At 44.9% G+C, this 27,610-nt stretch overlaps 1 protein-coding gene across 1 annotated transcript in view; it reads right to left on the reverse strand.

Annotated features, from left to right (window-relative positions):
- Positions 1–27,610, reverse strand: part of GABBR2 (gamma-aminobutyric acid (GABA) B receptor, 2) — a 474,372-nt gene that overhangs the window by 43,454 nt on the left and 403,308 nt on the right. The window contains exons 12-13 of the mRNA XM_006863147.1: positions 27,093–27,200; positions 18,988–19,110 (exon numbers count right to left, since the gene is read on the reverse strand). Coding sequence (XP_006863209.1) covers positions 18,988–19,110; positions 27,093–27,200 — 231 coding nt within the window. The remainder of the gene's footprint in view (positions 1–18,987; positions 19,111–27,092; positions 27,201–27,610) is intronic.

Consider the following 27,610-nt stretch of genomic DNA (forward strand, 5'->3'; position numbering starts at 1 on the left):
TCTGTAGTTGGTGGCTTCCAGCAGTTGTGGGCACTTTTTTTTTCTTTTTTTTTCTTCCAACCCACTAATACCTAGTCTGGAACTTCACCTTCCACCTCTCAACTCCAGTGATCGCTATAGAAACAGGAATACCGTACTTTCCTTTTTTCCCTCTTCCTCACTTTTTCTCTGCAATTGTTCATCAACTGAATTGTTCAGACAGGTGTTCAAATGATGACTCAAGGCATTTTCAGAAAATAAGATAGAATGGAGTGTGAGGTGCAGGGGCCCACATAGCTCTGTGGGGTCCCACACTGCCTTTCCTGGGGACTCTTTTCCCTCTCCTTTGTCACCGGCACAGTTCTCTACCTGGGAGTTTGGGGAGGAGTGAGTAGGGAACCATCTGGACTTCAAGTTTCTGGGAGTCAGACATTTCTTCTTTTACCATCTAGTCTTAACTTTATTGTTCTGGCCTATTTATACAGCTTACATTCAAAGCACAGCTCTGGGCCCTTACTAGTGATCAGCAAGGCTCTGAACCAGCAGGTCTCAACCCTGATGCATAACAGAAGCTGTGGTAGCTTAAAAAATATCCCAACACTCAGATTCTTTTTCAAGCCAATTAAATCAGAGTTTCTGGGGGTGCAATCTGCGCAGCAGTGTTTTAAAAAGATCTGGATGATACAGTCAGGGTTGAGAACAAGTGATCTAACCTCTTTTGAAAATCATTAAAAATGTTTCCTCTTCATCTTTAAAAAACATTACTTGTTTTTCTTTTTGGCATCAACATATTCACCTAATTATTTAAGTCAGCTAGTGATTAACTGATCACCTTGTTGACAAGTTGTTGATGTTGAGAAGAGTCATGCTAAAGATGTGTGCCCATTCATTCATTCGTTTGCTCATTCATTCACTCCTTGATTCAACCCACAAGTCAGTACTGAGAACTTATTAAGTGCCTGCGCCAAGCTCTTTGTGAGGCAGCCCTGAGGATAGAGTTCTAACTAAGCTAGAAAAAGGCTCTGTCATGGAGCTCACATTCTAGTGGAGGAAGGCCGAAAAGAGAGGAAGAAATGAGGGGTAAATGATATGATGGTAAAACAGGGGGAAGCAAAACAACCGCTGGGGGCCATTTAAGGACTGTTGGTCAGGGAGGTGGCATTCAAACTGAAAACTGGAGGATGAGAGTCAGCTATGAGAAGATCAGGAGAAAGAGCTTTCTAGGCAGAGGGAGTAGCAAGTGCAAAGGTCTAAAGTCAGGAACAAAGTGGGAGTGTCAGCAGCATACAAATAAAGTCTAGGTCACTAAAGCAGGGGAGCAAAGGGGAAAAGTATGAAATAATGTTAGAGACAAGGCTGAATTATGTAGGGATTTGCATCAAGGTAAAAAGTTTGGATTTTATTCTAAATTGGTAAATTTTAATTTGGGAACAGTAAGATGCTTTGCATTTAAAAGAATAACCGAAAATGACAGAAATGAACCTGCCTTATTAGTAATTATATTAAATGTAAATGAGTTAGACTCTCCAATTAAAATGAAGAGGTTAGCAGAATGGATATAAAGACAACTATATATTGTCTACAACAGACACACTTTAGATTCAAATACATCTGTAGGCTGAGAGTAAAAGAATGAAAAAAGATATGCTCAGCAAGCAATAACCAAAAAAGAGCTATTCGTATCAGACTTTATAACAAATGCCGTTACTAGAGAGAAAAAGGTCATTCGATAATAATGAAAGGCTGTTTCACTGGGAAGGTGTAACAATTATAAACATAAGCCCTAAAAAAAGCTAAAATACGTGACCCCAAAACTGAAAGATCTGAAGGAAGAAACATAATCCAAACATTTGGAGACTCCAATACCCAAGCTTCAATAATAAACAGAACAACTAGAAAGAAGATGAACAAGGAAACAGAAGACTTGAACACACTATAAACCAATTAGAACCAACAGACATCTATCTATAAAATACTTTCCTCAATAAGAGTAGAGTATGTATTTTTCTGAAGTGCACATGAAATGTTTTCCAGGATAAACCATATGTTAGACCATTGACAAGTCTCAATAAGTTTAAAAGGAAGGAAATCACACAAAGGATGTTGTTAGATGCCACTGAATCAGTTCCAACTCATAACGTCCCTATGCACAACAGAACAAAACAATGCCCTGATTCTATCCTCATGGTTGTTGGATTGTTGTTGTTTGATCCCATTGTTGCTGTCATTGTGTCAATCCATCTCATTGGGGGGTGTTCCTCTTTTTCACTCATCCTCCACTATTCAAAGCATGATGTCCTTCTCCAAGGGCTGGTCCCTCTTGATAACATGTCCAAAGTATTCAAGACAAAGTCTTGCCATCCTGGTTTCTAAGGAGTATTCTGAATGCACTTCTGGCAGTCCAAGGTACTTTTACTTTTATCCAACACCATAATTCAAATGCATCGATTCTTCTCTGGTCTTCCTTATTCACTGTCCAAGTTTCACATGCATATGAGGTGATTGAAAATACCTTGGCTTGGGGTCAGTTGCACCTTAATCTTCAAACTGATATTTTTGCACTTAAGTGCTTTAAAGAGGTCTTTTGCAGTGGATCTACTTAATACATCATCTGATTTCTTGACTTGCTTTTATGAGTGCTGGTTGTGTATCCAAGCAATATGAAGTTTTTGACAATTCTGCCAACTGCTTTTCTCCATTTATAATGATGTTTTATTTATTGGCCCATTGGCGAGGATTTTTATTTTCTTTATATTGAGTGTAATCCATAATGAAGGTTGTAGTCTTTGATCTTCTTCAGTAAGTATTTTAAGTCCTCTTCACTTCTAGTAAGCAAGATTGTATCATCATAATGTTTTCATTTTCCGGCACTATCAAAGGTTGTTAGTGATTCCTCCAATCCTGATGGCATGTTTTTCTTCATATAACCCAGCTTCTTGAATGATTTACTCAGCATACAGACTGAATAAGTATGGTTAAAGGATTCAACTCTGACACACCCCTTTCCTGATTTTAAACCATTCAGTGTCCCCTTGTTTTGTTTGAATGACTGCTTCTTGGTCTAGGTACAGATTCTTCATCAACACAATTAATTGTTCTAGAATACCCATTCTTTTCAATGTTATCCATAGTTTGTCATGATCAGCCTTTGCATAGTCAATAAAGCACAAATAAACATCTTTCTGGATATTCTGCTTTCAGACAAAATACATCTGATGTTACAATGATATCCCCAGTTTCACATCCTCTTCTGAACCTGGCTCAAATTTCTGGTAGTTCCTTGTTGGTGCACGGTTGCAACCATTTTTGAATTATTATAAGCAAAATGTTACTTGCAAGTGATCCTAATGATACTGTTTGATGATTTCCGTACTCCATCAGGTCACCTCTCTTTGAAATGTGCACAAATAGGGATTTCTTCCAATCGGTTGGCCAGATAGCTGCCTTCCAAATTTCTTGGCATAGCGAGTGCCTGATTTTGTCCAATTTGTATTCCATCAATTCCTGGAGCCTTGTTTTTTTGCCAATAGCTTCAGTGCAGCTTGGACTTTACCTTTAGTTCCACTGGTTCTTTATCATATGAAATAGTTGACTATCGAACATTTATTTTTGGGTACGGTGATTCTGTGTATTCTTTCCATCTTCTTTTAATGCTTTCTGCATCATTCAATATTTGGCCCATAGAAACTCTCAATGCTGCAAGTTGACGTTTAAATTTTTGCTTCAGTTCTCCCAGCTGAGAAATGCTGAGCATGTTCTTCTCTTTTGGTTTCCTAACTCCAGGTCTCTGCACATTTCATTACAATACTTGAATTTGCCTTCTTGAGCTACCCTTTGAAATTTTCTGTTAAGCTCTTTTTTTCTGTTCACTTCTTTTAACTTCCTGAAACTTCCTGAAAAGAGCAAGTTTCAAAGTCTCTTCTGCCATCCACTTTGACATTTTATTTCCTGTCTTTTTAATGACTTTCTGCATTCTTCCTGTATGATGTTCTTGATGTCATTCCACAACTCTTCTGGTGTTTGGTCATTAGTGTCTAATGCATCAAATCTGTTCTTGAGGTGTTCTCTAAATTCAGGTGGGATATATCCAAGGTCATGTTTTGGCTTTTGTGGAGTTGCTTTGATTTTATTCTGCTTCAGCCTGAGCTTGCATATGAATAACTGATCATCTGTTCCACAGTCTGCCCCTGGCCTAGTTTTGGCTGATGATATTGAGCTTCTCCATTGTCTCTTCCCATAGATGTAGTCAATATGATTCTTGTGTATTTCATCTGGTGAGGTCCACATGTACAGTCACCTTTTATACTGGTTAAAAAGTGTATTTACAAGAAAGATGTCACTGGTCTTGAAAAAAATCTATCATGCGATCTCCAGCATAATTTCTATTACTAAGGCCATATTTTCCAAATATGGATGATTCTTCCTCTTTGTTTCCAACTTTTGCATTCCAATCACCAGTCATTATCAATGCATTTTGATTGCATTTTTTAAATCAATTTGATCAACTTCAGGCTGAAGAAGTTGGTAGAATTGTTCAATTTCATTATCATTGGCTTTAGTGACTGACTGGTGGATACACTTGAATAATAGTGCTGGTAACTGATCTTCCTTGTCATGGTGGTGGTTGTCTGCTGTCTAGTTGGATCTGACTCACAGTGACCCTGAATAGGGTTTCCAAAACTGTCAAACTTTATGGGATCAGAAAGCCTCATCGTTCTTCATGGAGTGGCCAGTGGATTCAAACTGCCGACCTGTGGTTAGTAGCCCACCAGGAATCTTTGATCTTCCTAGTAGGCATATGGATACCGTTGTATTATAGACAGCATTGTGCTTCAAGATAGATCTTAAACTGTATTTTTGATGATGACTGCGAAGCTATTCCTCTTGAATTTCTCATTCCTGGCATAGTAAGCCATTTGATTGCCTGATTCAAAATGGCCAAATACTAGCCCATTTCAGCTCACTAGTACCTAGCATATTGATTTTTATGTGTTTCATTTCATTTTTGACAATTTCCAATTTTTCTGACTGATAACTTTGGACATTCCAGGTTCTGATGATTATGGATGTTTGCAGCTGTTTCTCCTCATTTTGAGTTGTGCCCGATCAGCAAATGAAGTTTCTGAAAGCTTTGCTCCATTCACTTCATTATGGCCAACTCTACTTTGAGGAGGCAGATCTTCCCAAGTTGTATTCTGATTGCCTTCCAACCTGAGGGGCTCATTTCCTGGCACTATATCTTACAGTGAGTGTTCTGTTGCTAGTCATAGGTTTTTCAGTGGCTACACTAAAAACCCTACGAATAGAAGTAGCTTGTCTCTCCTTCTTTCTAGTCTGTCTTAGTCTGGAAGCTCTGTTGAAACCTGTCCACCATGGGTGACCCTGCTGGTATTTAAAATACCAGTGGCATAACTTCTACCATCATAGCAACAGGCAAGCCACCACAGTACAACAAACTGACAGATGAGTGGTGGGATATTATATATAGGAAATCCCGAGTAATTCACAAAAGATTGATTAGAGTTGATAAATTCAGCAAGGTTGTAGGATACAAGATCAACACACAAAAATCAGTTGTATTTCTATACACAAGCAATGAACATTCCATAACTGAAATTAAGAAAAGAATTTCATTCACAATAGCATCAAAGAGAATAAAATATGTAGAAATAAATTAATAAAAGAAGTACACACAACTTGCACACTGCAAGCTAAAAAAAATGTTGAATTAAATAAATGGAAAAACATACTGTGTTTATGGATTGTTGTTGTTATTAAGTACCACTGAGTCGGTTCCAATTCATAGCAACTCTATATAGGGTTTTCAAGAAGTGGCAGGTGAGCTAGAACTGCCGATCTTGTGGTTTAAACCAACCTTGCAGTCCAGCGCATTAATCCACAGTGCCACACCAAGATACATCTACTTGATATTGTTAACACTGTTCAAATTGATTTACAAATTCAATGCCACCCCTATAAAAATTCCAAGTGGGTTGGTTGGTTTGTATCTGATAAGCGTATGCTGCTTCTCTGCCTTTGCTAGTTTATTTACAATCATCCTAGTGTATGCTTCTCAAGCAGAGCCAACTGCAGACCTATTGGCAGCTAGCTGAGAACTGGACCCCCTACGGACACGTCTAATCTTGCCTCTTAGGAATGGACACGTGCATTCCTTAAAGGTGAGGAGGGAGGGCACGACACACAACAGGCACTTCACAAATGCAGAATGATTACACATTTACAAAGGGTGCGTTGGATGGAATCACTCCACCAACAAGAGTGAAGGTCTTTGTGAGTGACCACCCACCGTGTGTTTCTGCCACCATGGTTGTGTGGAGTTTGAGGAAAATAGCCCAAATTTAAAGGCTCCCTTTACTTAAAAAGAAATACAATGGCTTTAACAAGACCAACAAAATGGTCAGAAGATGCTAGTATCTTGGGCAATTTTCCAGCTATTTGCTTCACACCGCACTTTTAGTCAACAGCCCATCCCCCTGGGACAGGTAAAGACAGGAGAATTCCAATCTCAGAGCTGTCCCCTGGGGCTGGGGCTCTGTGTCTTCCTGAGAGGCCTCTGAAGGTAACACGATGAAAGAAACTGCCATCTCTTACGTATCTAAGATGCTTTCTGACCCGGGATGGTCCAGAAATGTGCTGTGTATGGCTGGCACAGATCTTCTGTGTGAACGCTGGGCTCGGCACATCTGTGCTCACAATGCTGATGGCAGCTGGGGCCGAACCAGGACTGGTGCCAGCCGGCAAACGTCTGCGGACACCCTTAAAACATCTCCCTGGCATATCATTCCAATTAAATCTCATCTAGCGTTCTCATTTTAATAACTTAATCTGGATCTTATAGTCTCCCAAAGGGCCTGAGGCAGCATACAATAAAAACACACTCACCACAGGACAGTTAAAAATAAAGACAAATGATCAGAAGGCCAGATAATCCTCCAGGAACCCGAGATAAGATGGTTACTGCAGCTGAGTGTTGAATTTGGCTCTCAGTTTCTGGCAGCCAAGGTTAAAAAGAAAACAGAGTGGCTTATCCAGTTAGGACGTCTGATGGAAGGAAGGAAGTAGATACAAGTTCACAGAGAGAGCACAGCCCATTTCCTGGCACTAAATTCCACGAGGAATCTGTCCTGTGGATCTTTATCTCAAGAGCATTAAGTCACAAACTGAACAACAGTCCTTTACAGAAGATGCTGAATCATTCTCCAATTGGCAGCTTCGGCTCCAGAAGTGGGCCCTTGATAAAAGGTGAGGGTGTAATATTAAATTAAATTGCAACTCGGCAGAGACATTTCTTTGAGAAGCCAGCTTAATGGGCCCAGACAGATGGGTTGGATTTGGACATATGGAGGCATGAGGAGAGAGTTCCAGGTGGAGGGAACAATTTATCCAATAAATATTTACCAAGCTCTTAGTTTGAGCCAGGCCCTGCCAGTGGGTGCTGGGGGCACACAGATGGCCTTGGCCTCTGAGAAGGTCACAGACGAGGGGGAGGCAGGTGCCCAGACAGATAATGACTGGCATTGTGGTCAGATAGAGGGTGGACAGGCTGAAGTGGCAGCATGGGACAGAGGCATCCAAGGCAGCCTGCCTGGTTCAAAGGTTCCCCGAGAGAAGGTGTTTCTGAGCTGTCTCTCTTTTTTTTTTTTCTGAGTTGCCTCTTGAAGGTCAAGTTGGAACTTTTCACATGAAGATGGCACATTCAGTGGGGAGAAGTATGCCTTGGTTGGAGAGGGCAGCATACACACAGCATGAAGGGAGAGCCACTGTTATGAACTGAATTGTGCCTCCCCCCAAATATGTATGGTGAACTCTAACCTCTATACATGTGGGTGGCGCTGTAGGATAAGCACTGGACTACTAATGGAAAGGTTGGTGGTTCAAACCCATCAGCATCTCCTTGGAAATCTTATACAGGGTCCCTGAGTTGGAAGCCACTCCACTCAGAGGCACTTAACAACAACCCATGTGGCTGTAATCACATCTTTTTTTATGTTCAGGAGACCGTCTCTGTGTAGGGTGTACTGTCAGCCAATCATTTTGAGATTTAAAAGGAGCACATTAGTCACTGAAATAATGGAGCAGAAATGTGGGAAAGATGATGCTACGTGGAGATCTCCAAAGGATACCAAGAAAGCTAGAGAGGCTGAGTGGACACAAGGAGCCTTCCCCCAGAGCTGAAGCCCTGAATTTGGACTTCTAGCCTCCTGAACTGTGGCACTGTAGGATCAGCACTGAACTGCGAACCACAAGGTCGGCAGTTCAAACCCGCCAGCTGCTCCTCAGAACTGACTCAATGGTACTTAAAAACAAAACATGAGAAGATGAATTTCTGTTTGTTTAAGGCACTGACTAAAGGGAATTCTGTTATAGCAGCAGTAAAAAACTAACAGTGATGCTTTAGAGAATAGGTGAGTCCTGGGGTGAGGAGAGAATGTGAGATGAAAGTGACGAGATCAGCAGGCCAGATCATCACGGATGACCCTCATGAACCGTGCTAAAGAGCATGGCTTTGCCCTGTAGCTGATGGAGAGGGAATGACAGAGCCAGGATTCCAGATGGTACTGGCTCACTCTTTGGAGGGAGGAGCTAGCCAGTCAGACTCAAGTGGCTCTCAGATATGGGCCAACCAGAGATCCTTGTCCTACTGCCCTGTTTTGGCCCAGAATCTGCATCTGGTGAGGGTTCAGTGTAGCCATCCAGGTCCATCATGGATAACTCTGGATAACCAAGACCTGACCTATTATTGCCCACGGTTAGCAGTTTCAGCAGTGATGAACTAGCACTTGGAATGTGACCTGTACCATCAAAAACCTTGGTTCTCCAGGCCATCTATGGGCAGCCCACAGAGCAGAGTGGACCCTGATCCCTAGAACCCCATCCCCAGCCATTCTGGTATCTCTTTTTATTTCAAAATGAATACTGTGGGAGGTGGGACTTGGACAAGCTTTATGAAGATACCAGATGTTTCCGGAAAAGTATCTGCTTTAGGATTGACTTCTCTCTCCCCATTCTTCCCCCTCCCTCTGTACCCCCGACCCCAGGCAGAGTAGACTGTAGAGGGAGGTAGAAGCTAAGAGTTAAAATTATTTAAAATTCTTTGTGTTTGTCTCTTCCAATATCTGTTACCATAGAAACATAACTGGTATAAGCCACCAGTGTTGGAGCCAAGTGTAGTCCATGCCTTCCAAATCTCCTGTTTGCTTCCACAAAAAAGGATGGGAAAATAATGGTATTCAGAGGGAAATTTGTAATACTCTTCTGTCCCAAATGTCCCTTAACTTGGTTATTGCGCAAATGGCCACAAAGCCACAGCGGCCAGAGCTCAGGGAGGGGTACTAGATGCAGCCTGCTTGGCAGACAGTGGGACCAGCCTTCTGCCATTCTGCGAGTGAATGTCACACACATGGCTCCTGGGGGTGACTGAATCCCACACGACTCCATGTCTTGTTTGCAGCATGCCTGGGAAGCTTCAGGCATGCGGCTGCCCAGACAGTCAATGGTCAAGCATCTTTATGCTGACCCCAGGCCCTCTCCACTTCAAAGCTGGCTCAGCATGGTCAGTGAAGGCAGAGATGGTGGCCTGGTAGAGAAGTGCTGCTGTAACCAAAATGCTACAAGCGAGTGGCTTTAAAGAACAAACATTTATTTTCCTATAGTTTAGTGGGCTAGAAGGCTGTAGACCAAAGCTCTCTCTCATTGGCTCTGGGTTAGGATTCTTGTCTCAGCACCGGCAGCCCTGACATTCCTGTTCTTGGTGATCTTCACTTGATCTCTGTCTTCCCCAAGTTTATGCTTGCTTGTCTTTGCATCTAATCTGCTCTTTTCATAGCTCAGGAGGGATTAGGTTGAGGACACACCCTATACCCATTGTTGTTGTGTTGTAGAGTGGATTCTGAGTTTTAAGATGGCTAACAGAAAAAGCCTACATTGCTTTGAAGAAACTGTTGGTTGAATTATGGACGTCAGAGGCATTCTAGTGAGGGAGACCTCTGATGTCCATAATTCAGAAGGAAGGAAGGAGACTTATGGAGAATACCCATGGATTAGCACCACAGTGTTGCTAGAAATGTATACTGGTGAGGCTTTATGAGAAAATGATGAACATGTGATTGGACAATAGAAGAAGGGTGATGCTTTTTAAGCAGCAGCAAAGAAATTATCAGAATTATGTTCAAATGTTTGGTGGAAGGTAGAACTTGTAAGTGATGAACTTGTATATCTGTTTTGGGTTTTTTTTGTAAGGTATTGAAAGCAATACCAGTTTTTTTTTTCAAAGTTGTGTCTGTAGATTGTATTGTTGTTCTAAGGTTACAGTGTTAGAGTCCTGGTGTGGCGCTGTAGTTTAAAAACTGGACTGCTAACTACAGAGTGGGCAGTTCAAACCCATCAGCTGATCCTCAGAAACCTTATACAGGGTCACTATGAGTCTGAACTGACTCACAGCACTTAACAACAATCTTTGCCAACTCCATTCCGGAGTGTGGAGTTGCTGTTCCTGAATACCAAGGCATGGAACCTCAGCCCAAAGCTGAGAGGGTAGGTCTACCATACCCAAGGGGCAGAAGACCGGGGTCTGCCAGGGAGGAGGGTCTGAGGTTTCTACTTAGTTAGACCAGAAGAATGGGGCTGCCCAAAGTTGAGAGAGTGTAGTTGTGATCTCAGTGGGCTTGGAAGGCCGAGCTGAAGCTCAGGGATGAGGGGCCTCCACACAGAATCCAGAGAGCATGGCTAACACCCAGAGTCTGGAGGGCAAGGCTGTTGCCTAAATGTTTTCAAAGAAGAGAATTGTTTGTAAGCTGTGAGAGCTAATGCAGTAAGTTCTGCTGGGTTTTGGACTTGCTTGTTGTTGTTGTTGTTGTGAAGTGCCATCGAGCTGGTTCTGACCCATGGCGACTCTGTATAGGGTTTCTGAGGAGCAGCTGGTAAGCTTGAACCACCAACCTTGTGGTTCAAAGCGACTTTGCAGTCCAGCGCATTAACCTACAGCACCACACCAGGACACCTGGACTTACTTAGTGCCCATTATACCTTCTTCTTCTCCAATTTCTCCCGTTTGTAACTGAAATGTCTACCTTGTGCTGGTTCTACCATTATACTTTAGAAAGTGACAACTTATAACTTAAATTTCAAAGGTTCATAGATGAAGAGGAATTTTGTCCCAGGATAGAATATGGCTAAGGTCTCACCCATATTTGTATTTAAATGATTCAGAAGATGAGATTTTAGATATTGAGTTGATTTAAGACTTTTGGAATGATGTGATGGGGTGAATGTATTTGCATGTGGGAAGAATATGATTTTTAGGGGCCAAATGATAGAATATTATGGATTGAACTCTGTTCCCCTAAAATATGTTTTCATTCCTAACCTCTGTAGGAATCCTGGACTCCTGGCATGACACTGTAGGATCAGTGCTGAACTTTGAACCACAAGGTCCGTAGTTCAAACCTATCAGCTTCTCCTCAGAAACCTTATATAGGGTCACTATGACTTGGAACTGACCTGAGAGCATTTAACAACACCAGGAGTCCTGGTGTGGCGCTGGACCGCTAACCACAAGATTGGTGATTTGACCATCTGCTTCTGGGAAACCCTATACGGGTCACTATAAGTCAGAACTGATTGGACAGCACTTAATGGCAATAACACCTGTGGTTATAATCCAGTCGGGAATGGGTTGTCTTTGTCATCTTAATGAGACTGGATTAGTGTGGGGTGGCTCTTGAATCAATCTCTCCCAAGATCTAAAAAGAGCCGATTTGGACGTGCAGTTAGGCAGAGCTGGGGGACAAGATGCCAAACTAGACAAAGTTCATCCAGAAGCAGAAGCTCGAAGGGACAAGGTCCTCCATCCACAGCAGACACATCGAGAGCTGCCCCCTCGAGCTGGTACCCTGAATGTGAACTGTTAGCTTTCTAAACTGTGAGAAAATAAATTTCTGTTTGTTAGAGACACCCACTCGTGGAGTTTCAGTTATAGAACATGTTATGCGATGTTATGCTGAATTCTGATTCACACGAACCCTGTAGGACAAAGAACTGCCCCTTAGGGTTTCCAAGGCTGTAAGTCTTCATGGAAGCAGACTGCCACGGCTTTCTCCTGGAGGGTTGCTGGTGGGCTCGAACCACTGACCTTTTGGTTAGCAGCTGAACTAGTGCATCAACAGGGCTCCTTACACACACACACACACACACACACCTGCCAATTCTTAGTCATCATCATACTTGATCTATAAGCAACATTTGACATAGTTCATAGAAACGTTCTCCTTGAAATACTTTCTTCATTTGGTTTCTAGGACACCAAACTTATCTGCCACCACTCGTCTGTTAGTTTGTCACACCGTGGTGGCTTGTTTGTTGTTATGACACAGGTACTGTAACTACCAGCTGCGGCAGCTCTGGTGGGCAGGTTTCAGTGGTGCTTCCTGAATAAAACAGGTGAGGGAAGGTCTGATAATCTACTTCCAGAAACGAACCAATGAAAACGGAACACTGTAGGATGGACTAGTGGAAGATGAGCCCCCTGAGCTGGATGGCTCTCACAGTTCACCAATGGAATGGAACACACCAACAACCGTGGAGATGGACTGAGTACCACCTGGGTCAGGAGCACTGTGAGTCAGAGCCGACTTCACAGTGACTTATTCCTGTCTCAGTGGTTTCTCCTTCTTGGCCCCCTTTGCTGCTTCGTCCTACTTCCCAACATTCAAACACGTGGGTAATCTCGAGCTCAGTGCTGGGCCCCCTTCTTTCTGCCCCCACCTCGGTGAGCTCACGCAGGGCTTCAAATGTCATCTGTGTGCTGCTTGCCTCCACGCTTCCCTCTCAGCCTACACCTCTCCCTGGACTCTAGCCCCATATGTCTAACGCCTACTCACCATCCCCCCTGGTAGAATAGGTGCTCAAAACGAGAGTTTGGGTTCCCCTTTTCCAAGAACACAAAGCATAGTTTAAATGCTTTTTAAACTCAGGTGGCAGATTTACCCACACCTGCTGTATCTGAAGGAGCTATGGTGGTGCAGTGGTTAAAGCACTCTGCTGCTAACCAAAAGGTCGGTGGTTTGAATCCACCAACTTAGTTGTTCCGAGGGAGAATGAAGAGGCAGTCTGCTTCCGTAACGCGTTACCACCTTGGAAACTCTATGGGGGTAGTTCTACTCTTGTCCTTACAGGCTATGAATTGTAATCACTCATGGGCAGTGGGTTTGGGCTGTATCTGAAATACAGAACTTGGAGGAAATGGCTAATCTTCCATCAGAATTGAGAAAGCAGATCGCAGCTGAGATGTGGTACGGGAGTATTGAGTGCAAGCCACGTCAGGGGACATCAGCCTATCCCGTCCCTCTGTCCCTAGGCAGCTTTCTCTATTCCCTCCATCCATGAACACTGTTCCTTCTCGTCCCTCTGCCTGCGAGAATATCTGTCCTACCCTCGCCCAGTGTCTGACCACCTCTCAATGTTCCTGGCTCCTTCTCCAGTCCCCTCACCCCTCAGTGGTTACCAGGGCTCCAGTCAGGAGCTCTCTGTTCCTCACTGTATTTACTTTCTCTGGGTGACCACACCCATTCTATGACTCCCATCTTAAATCTATTAACTGACCCCATCCCAAATCTCTATTTCTAGGACAAACTTTCATTCTGCTAACCCAGCTCTAGCACCTCTGCCCAGAAGATCCTGAGGCATCTACCATTTCTGACTAGAACCCCTCTCTGCTCCTCTCCTTGTCTACAGTTCTCAGTGAAGGCCACTGCCCTTCCGCAGCCAGTCAAAAATTTGGGCATCACCTTTGCAGCCTCCCTCCCCCCATCCCCAAATCCTTCCATCTCTCTAATCTGTCTTCTCCTGTACACTCACAATGCTGGGTTTGGGTCACTGTTGGCTCTTTCCGGGATTAATGCCCAACCACCTCACCGGACTCTGGCCTGTAGCCTTATCCTTTCAACTGTTCACTAGATTCAAACTCATAGAGACGTTGTGTGATGGAGTAGAGCTCTCCCATAGGGTCTTCTAAGCTGTAATTGTTAAGGTTGCAGATCACCAAGCCCTTCTTCTGGTGAGTCACTGGGTGGGTTCGGCTTGCCAACCTTTCAGTTAGTAACAGAGTGCTTAACCATGGCACCACCAGGGCTCCTGGTTTGCACCCTGCAGGTGGGCAAATCTGATGAGCTGTCTTCAATTTGGAAGCTTGAATTCTTCTGTTCATCATACAAGGTTCCCAGTGATCCCAGCTCTACCTGCGTTCTCAACTGCCCCTCTTGCCATTTCCCCAAAAGAAAAGATAATAGATGACGCTTTTTGAGGGGTATAACGCATATGTATGATTTGAAGAAAACATATTTAGAACCTTACGGGCTCTCTTGTACCCTGCCCAATGGCATCTTCCCAGTGTCCTCACTGAGACCTCACCATGATCCTGAATTTTGTGTTCACAAGTACTTTCTTAAAAAAAACAACAACAACAAAAACACAAGGACAGTTTTACTGCCTATGTATGCCTCTTTAAACAGTATTTTGCTTCTCTTGTTTTCAAACTTTAAATAAATGAAAAAAATATTCTGAGTATTCATTACATTTGCTTTTTGGTTCCATGTTGTATTTTTGAGATTCATTCACGCTGATGCATGTAGATGTGGGTCATTCATTTTCATGACTATATAATGTCTCATTCATTTACCACTTAAGGACATTGGGGACGTGCCTAGCTCTGGGTTCCTATGGACAATGCTGCTATAACCTTTGCTTGTGCCCACTCAGGCTCCCTAGTGAGAGGTCCCTAGCAAGGTGCCCTAGTGGGATTACTGATGTCCAACTGTTCCCAGTGTAGTGCTTCCATTGACCCCTATCCTCCTAGCACTCGGGTATCACATGAGATGCCTTTTCTCCAAATACCTGGACTGTCCTTCCCACCTCTCTGCTTCCTCATACCTTCTCGGCTCTTAGCCCAACAGCCTGCCCTTAACTACAAAGCCGGACAGGTGCTCTGCTTGAGTCTTACAGCACTCTGTGCCTTGTCCAGCACACTCTCCATGTGGAACAAGCATTTCCCATGGGCTTGCCTGTCTTCAGAGACCACTCCACGCAGCCAACTGAAGACAGGGCCATGCCTCATTCACAGCGGCCTTTCTGGAGTCCAGCCCAGGGGCTGCGGCACAGGAAGAGTGCCTTGAGCATGGGTTCAATGTTGAATAAAGAGGCTTGAGGCTGCAGCCAGTCAGGGGCAGACAGGGAGGCTGGGGTGGTGAGCCTGCGGGGCTACAGCCTGCTCTGAGGGGAGTGTTCAACCCTGGTAAAAAGAGAACAGGAGGTGAAAGAACTCAGGATCTTCTTCCTCCTTACTAGGGACCCCTCCCACCCAGGTATGCTAGCAGCATAGCAGTGTGGTTAAAACAGACCACTGTGTGAGTTTGGACAAGCCATTGAACCTCTCTGTTCCTCAGCCTTCTCATCTATAAAATGGGGGGAAAATCATATCTCTTCCCTCATAGTGTTGTAATAAGGATTAAATTAAATGAGTTAATGCTTCTCAAGCATTTACAACACTACCTGGCATATGACAAGTGCTATATAAATATTGATTCAATAAAAATGAATAAGTGAGTTGGGATGTCTTCAGTTAAGATTCAGAATCAGATTTTCATTCTCATTGGGTGAATATCTCTAAAGAGGGTCCCCATTATTCTTCAGCACATCAGTCTGCTTACTTCCTTCTTCTTGTTGTTGTTAAGTGCCATCAAGTCTGTTCCAACTCATAGTGACCCTGTATAGGGTTTCCAAGGAGCGGCTGGTGGGTTTGAACTGCCGACCTGATCCACAGTGCCTACCATCTATGCATGTTAAAGCCACAGTGCTGTCTGCTCCCTCACTGTCCTGGAGGTTCCTGGAGAGCCGGAACGTGCTGCTGTGCCTATTCATGTGGCCTCAGTGGTGGTGCTTATGGGTGGGGTGAGGTGCTTATGGGTGGACCCTGCCCAGCTCAGGATCTGGCCGGGGGTGGGGGATGCACAGCAGACAGACAGGTTCTGATAGAAGAGCCTTCAAGATGCTGAGGAGCCCCGGTGACACGTTGTTAAGTGCTTGGCTATGAACTGAATGATTTGTGGTTCCAACCCACCAGCCTCGCCATGGGAGAAAGATGTGGCTGTTGGCTTCTGTAAACATTTATAGCCTTGGAAACCCTGGGTGGGGGGCAGTTCGGTTCTGTCCTACAGGGTCACTGTGGGTCTGAATGAACTTGATAGTAGTGGATTTGGATTTTATTGGTTTTAAGATGTTGGGGTGGGGGCCAGGGCCATGTCCCCATAGGGGGTACCGCAGGAGCTCAGTTTGAGAACCACCCTCTGGATGTTCTGGAATGTTCCAGAGTTTCTATGCACACTGACAGCAGCAGTATTTACTCCAGAGCAGAAAGAAGACAGGTAAGATAGGTAATAGCACATTGTCAGTTATTCAAACTGGACTACACAAGGTTGGGACTGATGCTCAAGTTATTAATTTAGCAGAGAAGTGGGAAGCCCTTTCTGGAACAAGAACAGCGTGGGCACCAGCTTGGGTACGTAGCACTGAGTGAGGGCCACGACTGGAACCTAATGTCCAGACAGCCCTGTGTACCCAGGGCCAGTGAGATCTTTCATTACCTCCCGCCAAGCTTAGACTTCGATGTCTACTCCAGTTCTCTCTCTACAGGTGCGGAGGGGACCTGGAAAAACAGCCCCTCAGAGAAGAAAGTAGGGCACCGGTACCCCCAAGCACATTACTCAGCCACAATGCTGTGTCTGACGGAGGAGGGTCTGAGAGGAAACAACTGACAGCTTGCAGCCATTTGGTCCAGCTTGGCGCCACACATCCATTTGGTGGAAGCAACGACAATAAACCCACAGGGCTGTGGGTCGACAAATCAAAGGGTTCTGTTACCATGGTAACCCTAAAATAAGAGAAAAAGATGAGGAGCCAGCCAGAAGGGTTCTGAGAGGAATCTCAGCAGATAATGGAAGACAGCATGTCTGGGCCAGGAGCCGGGTCTCCTCCAGTATTCTGCCTTGGACAAACGGAGTGCCCCTGGTCTAGGAGACCCCTCTTTCCAGCAGTAGTTTCCTAATCTACATACAAATGCACCCCAGGGCTTCTCAGTTTGAGAACTATTGCGTAGAAAGCTCTAGAATATAGGAGTTCTATGCTCAGTCATTAAGAGCAGTCATACTCACTTGCGAAAGGCAGGACAGCACCCCTTCAATTATACAGATGGACCCAGGTTTGTTACGTGAAGCGGTCCCGGCACAGGCTTCCTGGACCCGTTTCTGGAGTCTGCTGACTCAGGCGGAGTCCAGCCCTGCAGATCTTTCCCACCATGGCTAAGTTTTGGGGTCCCCTTATGAATGATCAGCAACTACGTTCACCTTGGAGTCTTGGTATGGCGCTGTGGGTTAATGCATTGGACTGCAAATTCGGTGTGAACCACAAGGTGGGTAGTTCAAGCTCACCAGCCGCTCCTTGGACACCCTGTATAGGGACCTATAAGTTGGAACGAACTCGATGGCAGACAACAACAGCAATCTTCACCTTGGGTGGAGGTGGCAGGCCTTCAGCCTCCTTGGTCCACCCATGGGCTCAGTCTGCCCACCACTCTTAACTGCAGTCCTTTCTGCAGAAGGGTAAACATTTTCCTGGCCTACCGATGCTATAGATCTGTGGCCAATGGCTGTAGTCTATGAAAGCCAAGTGATGTGCCAGTGCTGAGAGGCGAGCGGGGAGCTAGTGGCATTGCCAGTAACCTGTTGGGGAAGCTTGGGTAACACATGTGACTGCTCTGGACCTGTTTCATTACCAGTAAAATGGGGTTAATAATAGCGCCCACTCGGTAGAATTGTTGTGTGGAGTAAATGAGTTCACACCCAACGTGAACTATGATCATCATTTCCACTATTGCTTGCGATTACCATCCAGGTGGAGGTCCACCTCTTCCTAACGATGATGTGATGACATCCTATCTGGATTTCTCAGTGTTGTCAGGGGGTGGGGAATCCCCCTGGGGTTGGGGACTGGTCTGTTCCAATGCCCACTGAATGGTGTCCAGAGGTCACTTCCTATTCCGAGTCCTGCTCCCGTGTTGGCTTTGCACTCTGCCAGCTCTAACTGTGCCTGCCCGGAGTTGGTTCCTCTCGGGATGGACAGTGGAGGTGGGGAGTGGAGCTGCACTCTCCTCACTCCACACTGTCAGAATATATCACTGTCCAACTGCATAATGTCTTGCTGGGTTGAGTAACCCCTTGTCTGTCCTGGAGCTAAATGAGGTGGGCTGCTTACTTACTAGAAAAAGTTCTTGTCCAGCTGGATAAAACCTCCATGGCCAATGGCCACACATTTAGTGAAAGACTGTCCATCGTCAGTTTAGTGTAAGAATTCATGTTGAAGTCTACAAAAAGATTTCCCCAAAGATGCAGTAGGAGAAATGGGGATCTGCCAGCTTTCTTCATGGAATCGTCTACACTTATCAAATTCATAGTTTATATCACCTTACTCAGCTCCAGTCAACAAAGCAAGAGGAAGGCAAAAACCCTACTGCTTCCAAAGGGATTCACACTCCCTAGTCCAGACGTCCTGGGAAGACCATTGTGAGTCCAGAGCAGGACTGAACCCCAGTATTCAAAAATAAATATTTAAAAATACTTACTTTTTAATGTGAGGTTCTTAATTTTAACAATGTCTGCTATCAAATGTGTAAAAAGAACTACATTGTTCATTACTTTGAAGATCACATAGTAACTAGAAGGGATTATCAGAAGTGTATTCGCCATTCCTTGGACTTACCTGAAAAGAGAGCTATAATTGCCATGTCACATCTCCTTATAGAAGTGGGGGCTTCAGAAATGCTCAGAGTGTTCTTGGCCCAGGGGTGCACCTCGGGTCACCGAGGAGCCAGCTCTGCTGTCTCCACACGCCTGGGAGCCTGGTCCCTGCAGCCCCCACCCCAACACTGGCCCTGGCTCTCACCTCCATACTGTACTTCTCCACTGTCCTCCTCAGGGGGTCCACAGCCTGCCAGCAAATCAGGATGCACAAGTCGATCAGCAACATGCCCCCCACAATCACGAGCAGCTTCTGGTCCTTGATGATCTGTGGAGAGGGGAACTGATGAGGCAGACATCTGCATGGTGGGGGCCAGGTCAGAGGACCCTCTGACCCCCATTACCCACAGGGCAATTCCAGCCAAACTCCTTTGCTTTTCATTCAAGGCCTGTCTTGATCTTGGCCCCAACCACACCCCAACTCACACATGCACTTTGTTGAAGCTTGAACACTCCCCAGTCTATGCCGTGCTGCAGGCCTTTGTGGGTGCTGCTTTTTTTTGTCGGAAACACCCTGTCGTTCTGTTTGGCAGACTTCCAGTAATCCTTAAAGACCCAGACCAATGGCCACCTCCTCCATGAAGTCCTCTCTCACTCCCACACCAGAACAAATTACTCCTGTGTTGTGGTGGATAGTTGTAGTCAAATTAATTCCCACTCATGGTAACCCCATGTGCAGAATTCATTACTCTCGCAGAAGTTTGTTCACATATGTTATCAGTAGCAGGAACAACAGTGAAAAGAAGATCTAACATTTAATGAACACCTACTGTGTGCCAGGCACCACGTGGATGGACTATTTTACAGGCATTGGCTCATATACAGGTGTTGTTGAAGGCCATTGAGTCGATTTTGACTCATAATGACCCTGTACAGAGTTCCTGAGGAATGGTTGGTGGTTTTGAACCACTGACCTTAGGGTTAGCAGTCTAGTGCTTATCCTACAAAGCCACACCAGGACTCCCATATAAAGGTAAATACAACTATTATTTTTATTTTATGGATGAGGAAACTGAGGCTTGGTGAGAGGCAGGGCTAAGTAACTTGCTCACATGGTTACTAAGAGGTGAAGCCTGGATTTGAACCAAGCATCTCCCTTCTCTGAAGTCCACACCCTCAACCATTTTCAGTAGTGACCACACATCTGTCTTCCTTAATACACAGAGGGAGTCCAGGACAGAAAGGATGCTTTCTTTATTTCTTTGAGTATCCTCAGCAGCTCTGGGTTGGGCATGTAGTTGTAGTAGGTACTTAAAAATGTAATCAATGGAACTGAGATGAAAGATAAGAAAATATAAAAAAAGAAGCAACTCCCATACCTGTCCAGAGCCTTTAATGTGCTGTGCGAGCCCCGCCTGCCTTCTGTGCGTTTGATCGGGACTGCTCTAGCAATAGACACCATCAGCATCAATGCTAACCTGCATTTCACTCATTTATATCTTTCCCATCACAAGTAAAAGCTAACACTTTGGAAAAAGAAGCAAAACGGACACAGAGGCTTAAGAAATATCACCAGGTCCAGCTTTTAACGATTAAAGACATTTTAAAAGGAAAAATAGAAAACACAGGAGACCTATTTTTGCCAGATACGAGACGAACACAAAGATCAAACCCACCAGAACCCTCTTATCTATAGTGGGTGCAGATAAAGCCTCTTGTTGAGATTTTCTGGAAGCATCCAGGGATCTGCTGATGCTTTGCAGAAGCTCAGCTTATCCTCACCTCTGGGGAAATAGGCAACTCCCCACTAGTCTTGAGAAACTGGGGTGAAAGGGAGCCATGCCTGGGAGCTTCAGTTTGGGACCTGCACAACCCCCAGGACACACTGCAGGAAGCCTCTCTATCTGCTGCACACAGGGCTGGTCCAGCTTCCAGGCCTTTGTCCACACGATGTCTGCCCTGGAAGTTCCTGCCCCTTGTTTCTGTAGATACAGTACAATCCTGATTTCAAGACAGAGATCAAGGTGCTCATCTCTGGGAAAACATGCATGCTTCATACGGGGCTGTGACCATGCTTCCTCCACCTCCCCTCTGGACCCTGATCTGACACCTTGTGCAGGGGATGCACGCAGACGCATTTGGGAAAGTGTGAGGCATGAAGCAATAAGCTCTCAGGAAAGGACCGTGAGAAAGTGGCGTTGTTGAGCAAGTTCAAGATCACTGCCTCCTGCCCAGAGCTCAGGTACTACTTCCTATGAGGTAGCAGCTGTGCAGGTTCCTAGCCACTGGACAGCCCTCAAGCCCTTCAGGGCACATACCTTCTCCCCTATGAGACCAGAGGACCTTTCATTGGAGTTCATGGCCATTTCCATCTCCTTTGAAGCTCTATGACAGTTGTAATTGACATTTATATGTGATAACTTGATTAATGTCTGTCTTGCTCACTGGATTGTGAGCTCCATGCAGCTTGTCTTTTGTTCATCATTGTGTTCTTAGTGCCCAGCCTGAGGCCTGGCAAAGAAAAATGCTCCACAAGTGTGGCTGATTAGATAATACGACCTAAGAAATCATGTCTGGAGCGCTTGCTCAGGGCCAGACTGCCTGTTACTAAGGATGGTGTGGAGGAAAGGACAGAGGTTTTAGAATAAAAAATCTTGTTTTAATCCCAACTCTTGCCAAATGTGACCTTGGACAAACTGCTTAACTTTGCCAGGCTTCAGTTTCCTCATCTTTAGATAGGTGGGGACAGTGATCTCTAGCTTGTCGAGTTGTTATAAGAATAAAATGAGACGATGCACAGATAGCACCTAGAACAACGCCTGGCTCAACAAGGACTTGGGCTTTGACATTGAGTGATTAAATAAAGTTTTATTGGAATACAACCATGGCCATTCACTTATTTGTATATGGCTACTTTCTCACTATCATAGCAGAATTGCATAGTTCTGATAGAGACTGTATAAAACACAAACACCGAAAGACAAACTACGAGATTACACATAAAACATACTGGCTCCAAGACAAGAAAACGAAGACCGGTACAGCATAAAAAAACTGAAGAGTCGCAGGTTAAAAATCAGACAGACTGGCCAGAAATCAAGCAAACACACTGAACACATCCAGACTGAAGGATGCCCACCGGCCCAACACAAAGCAGCGAACCAATGTTCCTCACACAATGGAAATGAGTGATACACCCATAAAGCACATAAAAGGAACCACTTGCAAATCTACTCAGAGAAAGCCTACACGGAGGCAACCCACTGGCGATAGAGCAACAAACAAAACACAGCAAAGGTACAAAATCAAAAGCCTAGAGAACAAGACGAGACACAAAAAAACAACAAGTAAACAGATAAGCACGAACACACAGATACAAAACAAAAACCCAAATAGAGATCATGTAAAAGCAAGAAAAAAAACAAAAAAGGCGGCAAAAAAAAAAAACCAATGATGAGCTCACAAGAAAAAGAAAAAAAAAAACAAAAAACCCCCAAAACGCAAAAACGCCGCAAAAACAACAAATAGGCAACCAACTGAACACGTGCATATCATAACAAACCACCAAAACATCAAAAAATCCCAAAACAACACCACTGCACGCTCAAGTCAAAACAATCAGACCCCGCACGAAGAAGCAAAAAAACCCCAAAGGATGCACAAGCACAGAGAGCTGGAAGAAAACACACCCACAAATGATTAAACACTGGAGGAGAGAGGAAGAGAACACCCAACATAACAGATAGAAGACAACGGAACCAACTTCATCAACAACAAAACCAGGACAACAACCAAACAAACCACATCAGATAAAAACAGCCTGACCTAATGAAGATCTTCAAAAAAGGGAACCGAATGGTAAAATGAAAGGGCAGCACAACAGACAAAGGAGAGCACAGAATGGAAACAAGAAAAAGAGGGCAGCCCAAGAAAGAAGAAAAAGACAAAAAGACTGTATGAAAAAATGACTGTACTTACAATTTTATGCAAACCTAATATATATATCAGTAAAAAAAAAGGGGGGCGCTACTAAAAAGTCCAAACTTCTTTTAAAAATTCAATATAACAAAACATTAACAATAAAAACCAACCTTGGCTATATAAAAAGCTAGATCATGGAAAACATTTCAGTTTTGAACAACTGTTACACTGTTACAACCCTTTCAAGATAATGTTGTTCCCCAATTTGATTTTAAATTGAAGTAAAAAAAAAAAATCTAATATACATGTATTAGATTTGCCACCTCAACTTTTTTTATGAGTACAATTCAGTGACATTCATTACATTCACTATGTTGTGCGTCCATTAGCACGAACCGTTTCCAATCTTTTTCAGCATCCTTTAAACAGAAACTCAGTACATATTAAGTAATAACTCTCCCTTCCCCACTTCCCCTTCAGCCCCTGGGAACCACTAATAAGCTTTGGTCTCTATGCATTTGCCTATTCTGGATATTTTCTATAAATGGGGTCATATAATATTTGCCCTATGCGTCTGATTTATTCCGATTGCAGTTTTTGATTTGTGTAAGCATGGAGCGTTCTCCCGTACCTCCTCTAAATTTGGCCGATAAATGATACTGCTCCTGGAATAACTAGAAAGCCAAGCACAGCCCCTAAGCGTTTCTCACACCAGAACACTGTGTCCCTTTGGTCTCAATTGTTTCCACAACAAACACAACTGGTGACCAAATCTTGTGCTCAAAGCCTTTGGGGTCTCTCAGACAAGCCCAAAGTCTCAGGGCTGGAGCGAATCTCTCCTATCCCCTCAGGGTTTATAGTTTTCCGGAGACCACATCACACTGTTACTTCACAGTGAGCTTCCAGACAACTGAAGCCCTGAAGGTTTTCCTGACGTGCTGGTTCGTTGTTGCCAGACAACCTGAGCATTCTGGTTTAGTGATCAAAAGTAAGGTAACATGAAGGCTGGTTCTTTATTACAGATAACAATATGAATGAATCACAGATTGACACAGATGGATCAATACTGCAATGCTTAAAACCAGTATGGCGTTGTCAAGAGTGGCAGAGCGCCTCTCACTGAAGTAGAAGAACTCACTTAGGCCCCTGCTTCTCAAACTTTGGTTTACATTTGGATCGCTTGCAGGACTTTTCAGGGCCCCACCCCAGGCATCAGAAGGGCTGGGCAGTAGGGCCAGAGAATTTGCATTTTGAACCCTGGTGCAGCCACTATGCTGCTGGTCCGGGCCTTGTTCTGCATCAGAGATCTTGAACCTGGTTGCACATGCCCGTCTTTTGGGAACGTCTGAAAACCACCCAGACTGAGTCCTATCCAAGAGGTTTGGTTTCGACTGGTCTAAATTGACGGACAATTTGAACTTTTCAGACACTCCCATTTGATTGTAGTATGTAGCCAGGGTGATCAAGACCCAGGGTCAGCCTTCTCTTTGTCCAGTGAGGAGCTGTCAGAGCTGCTGGTGCCCAGAGAGGGGACGGGATCCCTGGCCAGTGCGGTGAGTGGGTGGCAGAGCCGTATTCTCCCTCTAACAGCAGCCTGTAGTATTCCTAAGGTGTGTCCTGGTGTGTGGTAGGGCTGAGGAGTGAGAGGTACCACAAGGGGAAGAGTATCCAGTAAGCAAGGTAAGCTTGGGCTTTCTTACTCATCTGTAGTGAACAATTTCATTGTGGTGAAAAGCATGTGAAACTGTTCATTACAGATTTGTATGTAAGCATGTGTTTACCCTGCTTACTGGGCACTTCATCCCTGCAAGGGATTATAAATTAGAAAAGAGGCTTTGGTTCTAGATGCAAATCCTATGTAGAAGCAGAATATTTGATGTGGTAAAAAAATGTGAAATAATTCACTACAGATTAGTAAGTAAGCACAAGGAAGCTCGTGCTTACCTTGCTTATTAAGTAATCTGATACTGGGTGCCAACCAGACATCAGGCAGGAGGCCACAGAATCATAGCTTTATTGTTGTTGTTAAGTGCCATCGAGTCGGTTCCAACCCATAGCGACCCTGAACAGGGTTTCCGAGGCTGTAAATCTTTACGGGAGCAGAAAGCCTCATAGCTTAGGAGACTATAAATGCAGTTTCAAATTGTCCCCATTGTATAGATGAGGAAACAGATGCTCAGAAAAAGGAACAGATTTGACTGAGATCACATGGCAGGTGAGCAAACAAGCAGGTGCTAGGACCCTGTCTCCTGCTGGGCCCACTGCTTCTGACTACCTCCTATCTTAGAACTCCCAAGACAGGATAATAACATGCAGGTTTTGGGTGAAGTACCAGAACCACAACTACCACGTCCAAAGTGGGCTGTGAGACCACAGTTTGGGATTTGCAAAAGAGGTGTTTGCAATCAGCTATGGGGGTAGGGGGTAAAAAGTGTGTGGGAGGGAATGAGGATTTTTGGAATACGACCTCACAATGCTAAGAGAGGTGAAAGGATGGAGGGGGCAGTGTTCCTGCCTTGACACCAAATCAAGAGAGAGGTTTTAAGAGACCACTTCATGACTTGATAGGGGTCCCGTGCAACCTGGGGGGCCCATTTCCTGCCTGAGAGTCCTAAATGGAGGAGTGGGCTGGCCAGCTGCTTTAAAGGTGAAACAAAAAGGGAGCACTACTGTAATTGGGTCTCCCGCCCCATCATCCAGGAGTTTATAGGAGCAAAGGATGCATGAACGCTTCCTGTGGGTACAAGAGGTGGTATGGTCCTGGGCAAGGTGAGCTGGGGAGTGGGTAAACCATCAGGGTCCGAGGAGCCTCAAGTCAGGGGAGTATTTCACCCACATCAAAGGTACTGCAGAAGGAGTCTCCGTGATGGGGGTCTTTGGAGAACCCAGAAAAGCATCCTATTTGAGTCTTAGGTAGTTGCTGATGGCTGTGTGCCATGGAGTTGGTTCCAACTCACAGTGACCCCGTGCAGAGTTTCTGAGCTTGTAAATCTTTTCTGGAGCACAAAGCCTCATCTGTCTACCATGGAGAGGCTTGTGGATTTGAACTGCTAGGGAACCTGAGATCAGCTCCTCGCCGAGTTGGTGTAGTAAAGCCCTTTCCACCATCTGAGCTCCAGCTCTGGAGGGGTCAAAAGTCTCGGTGTGTGGGATGATGGGGGTTCAAACTCTGCTTGGAAAAGAGAGAACTCACCCACCTGCCATTGCTTTCCCAAGGTAGGTGCCCACCTTGAAGCCTAGAGCTAGCCATGGAACAAGATATTCCTCTGAATAGTATGAAGTTTTGAATATTATGAAGAACTCCACATGCTCACAGCGGACCTTCAATCATGGGTCTTGCCCTAAATTTTACTCCAGAGCACGTGGAAAGGACACCAGAGGACAGTTTCTCTATGACCACATCCCGAGAGTCACCACTGTGAGAACAGCCCACCACACAGGAGCAAATGCTTTTACCCACATGAAGGCAGAGCACCTGTCTTCACAGGGACGTCTTTGAAAATGGAACCATTACATCAGATTCCTGCCCTGTTTCACTCCCCATTTTTAAGGGCCCCCACTGCCATCAGTTCAGATTCCTTCCTGTCATAATAAACCCCATGCCTTGGCAGTTTTGCTGTCTACCCCCAGGCTTCTGGGGACATTGCTCGGTCTATCATGTTTGCAGCTTCCCATTCTCTTTGCCTGGCCCACTGCCGCCCACCCTCCAGGTCTCAGTGTAGGTGCTATTTGGGACAGGAAGCTTTCCCTGAGTGCCTTGCATCCCCACCCCGAAATCTATGCTTCCTTAGTATCTCTGTGAGCCCAGCCAGCTTTTATCACCACGTGTTATAAATGCTCTGCTAGCTGCCTGCAGGCTGAAGGCATCAGGAGGTAGGCACCATATTTAGCTTGGATCCCCAGCAAGTAGCCCAGTGCCTGGTACACAGTATGGGTCTAATACATGTTTTTACCATCCATTTGTTAGTCTGGCTTATGTGTGGCTTCGATGCTGGAAGCTATGCCTCTGGTATTGCAAATACCAGCAAAGTCACTCATGGTGGACAGGTTTGTGCAGGATTTAAAGATGAAGACAGATTAAGGCAGTCTGGCAATCTATCGCTGAAAATTAGCCCATGAAAACCTCAGATCACAAAAGAACATTATCCAAGACAGTGCTGGAAGACTAGCCCTTCAGATTGGGCACAATGGCCACTACCACAGGCTCAAACAGGTCAAAGACCATGAAGACGGTGCAGGGTCAGGCAACTTTTGTTGTGTTATACATGGGGTGGATAGGAGTTGGAGTAGATTCATCGGCAGCTAACAACAACCAATCACAATCAATTTCTGGGGAATAAATGTGAAGGAAAACATTGATGACAGCCAAGGCAGAAGCAGGGTGATTACCTTCTTCTTCATTTTCACATTTTTGAAGATGGCGTGGACCCTCCATGTCTTTGCAAACATTGCCCCAAAGGCGGTTGTGTAGCCCACGGTGAGAATCCAGGTTCTGACCTAGAGGCCATGAGAAAATGAAGGTATTAGCTGCTAGGTGGATAAACCTTGCCATCTGTGAGATCATCTTGGCAGGGGGAATCCCAGATGATAGGGACAAAGTACCCTATTTGGTTGCTAAGCAAAAGTGGGCAGTTGGAACCCACTAGCCACTCCATGAGAGAAAGAGCTGGTAACCTATTCCTGTAAAGACCACAGCCGTGGAAAACCTCTGGGCAGCTCTAGTCTGTTCTACGGAGTGGCTGTGAGTTGGAAGCAACCCCACAGCAACAATCCTTTAAACAAATTTAAGTTCCATGCACATTTAGCACTATTGGCCCCTTGTCAGAACCAGGGCACTGAACACACAGGGGTGTATCACACAAAGTCTGCCTTCACTGGACCCCCCCAGCCCAGAGGGTCAGTCACAC

This window comes from Chrysochloris asiatica, unplaced genomic scaffold (genome assembly GCF_000296735.1).
Source record: "Chrysochloris asiatica unplaced genomic scaffold, ChrAsi1.0 scaffold00053, whole genome shotgun sequence".
NCBI lineage: Eukaryota > Metazoa > Chordata > Mammalia > Afrosoricida > Chrysochloridae > Chrysochloris > Chrysochloris asiatica.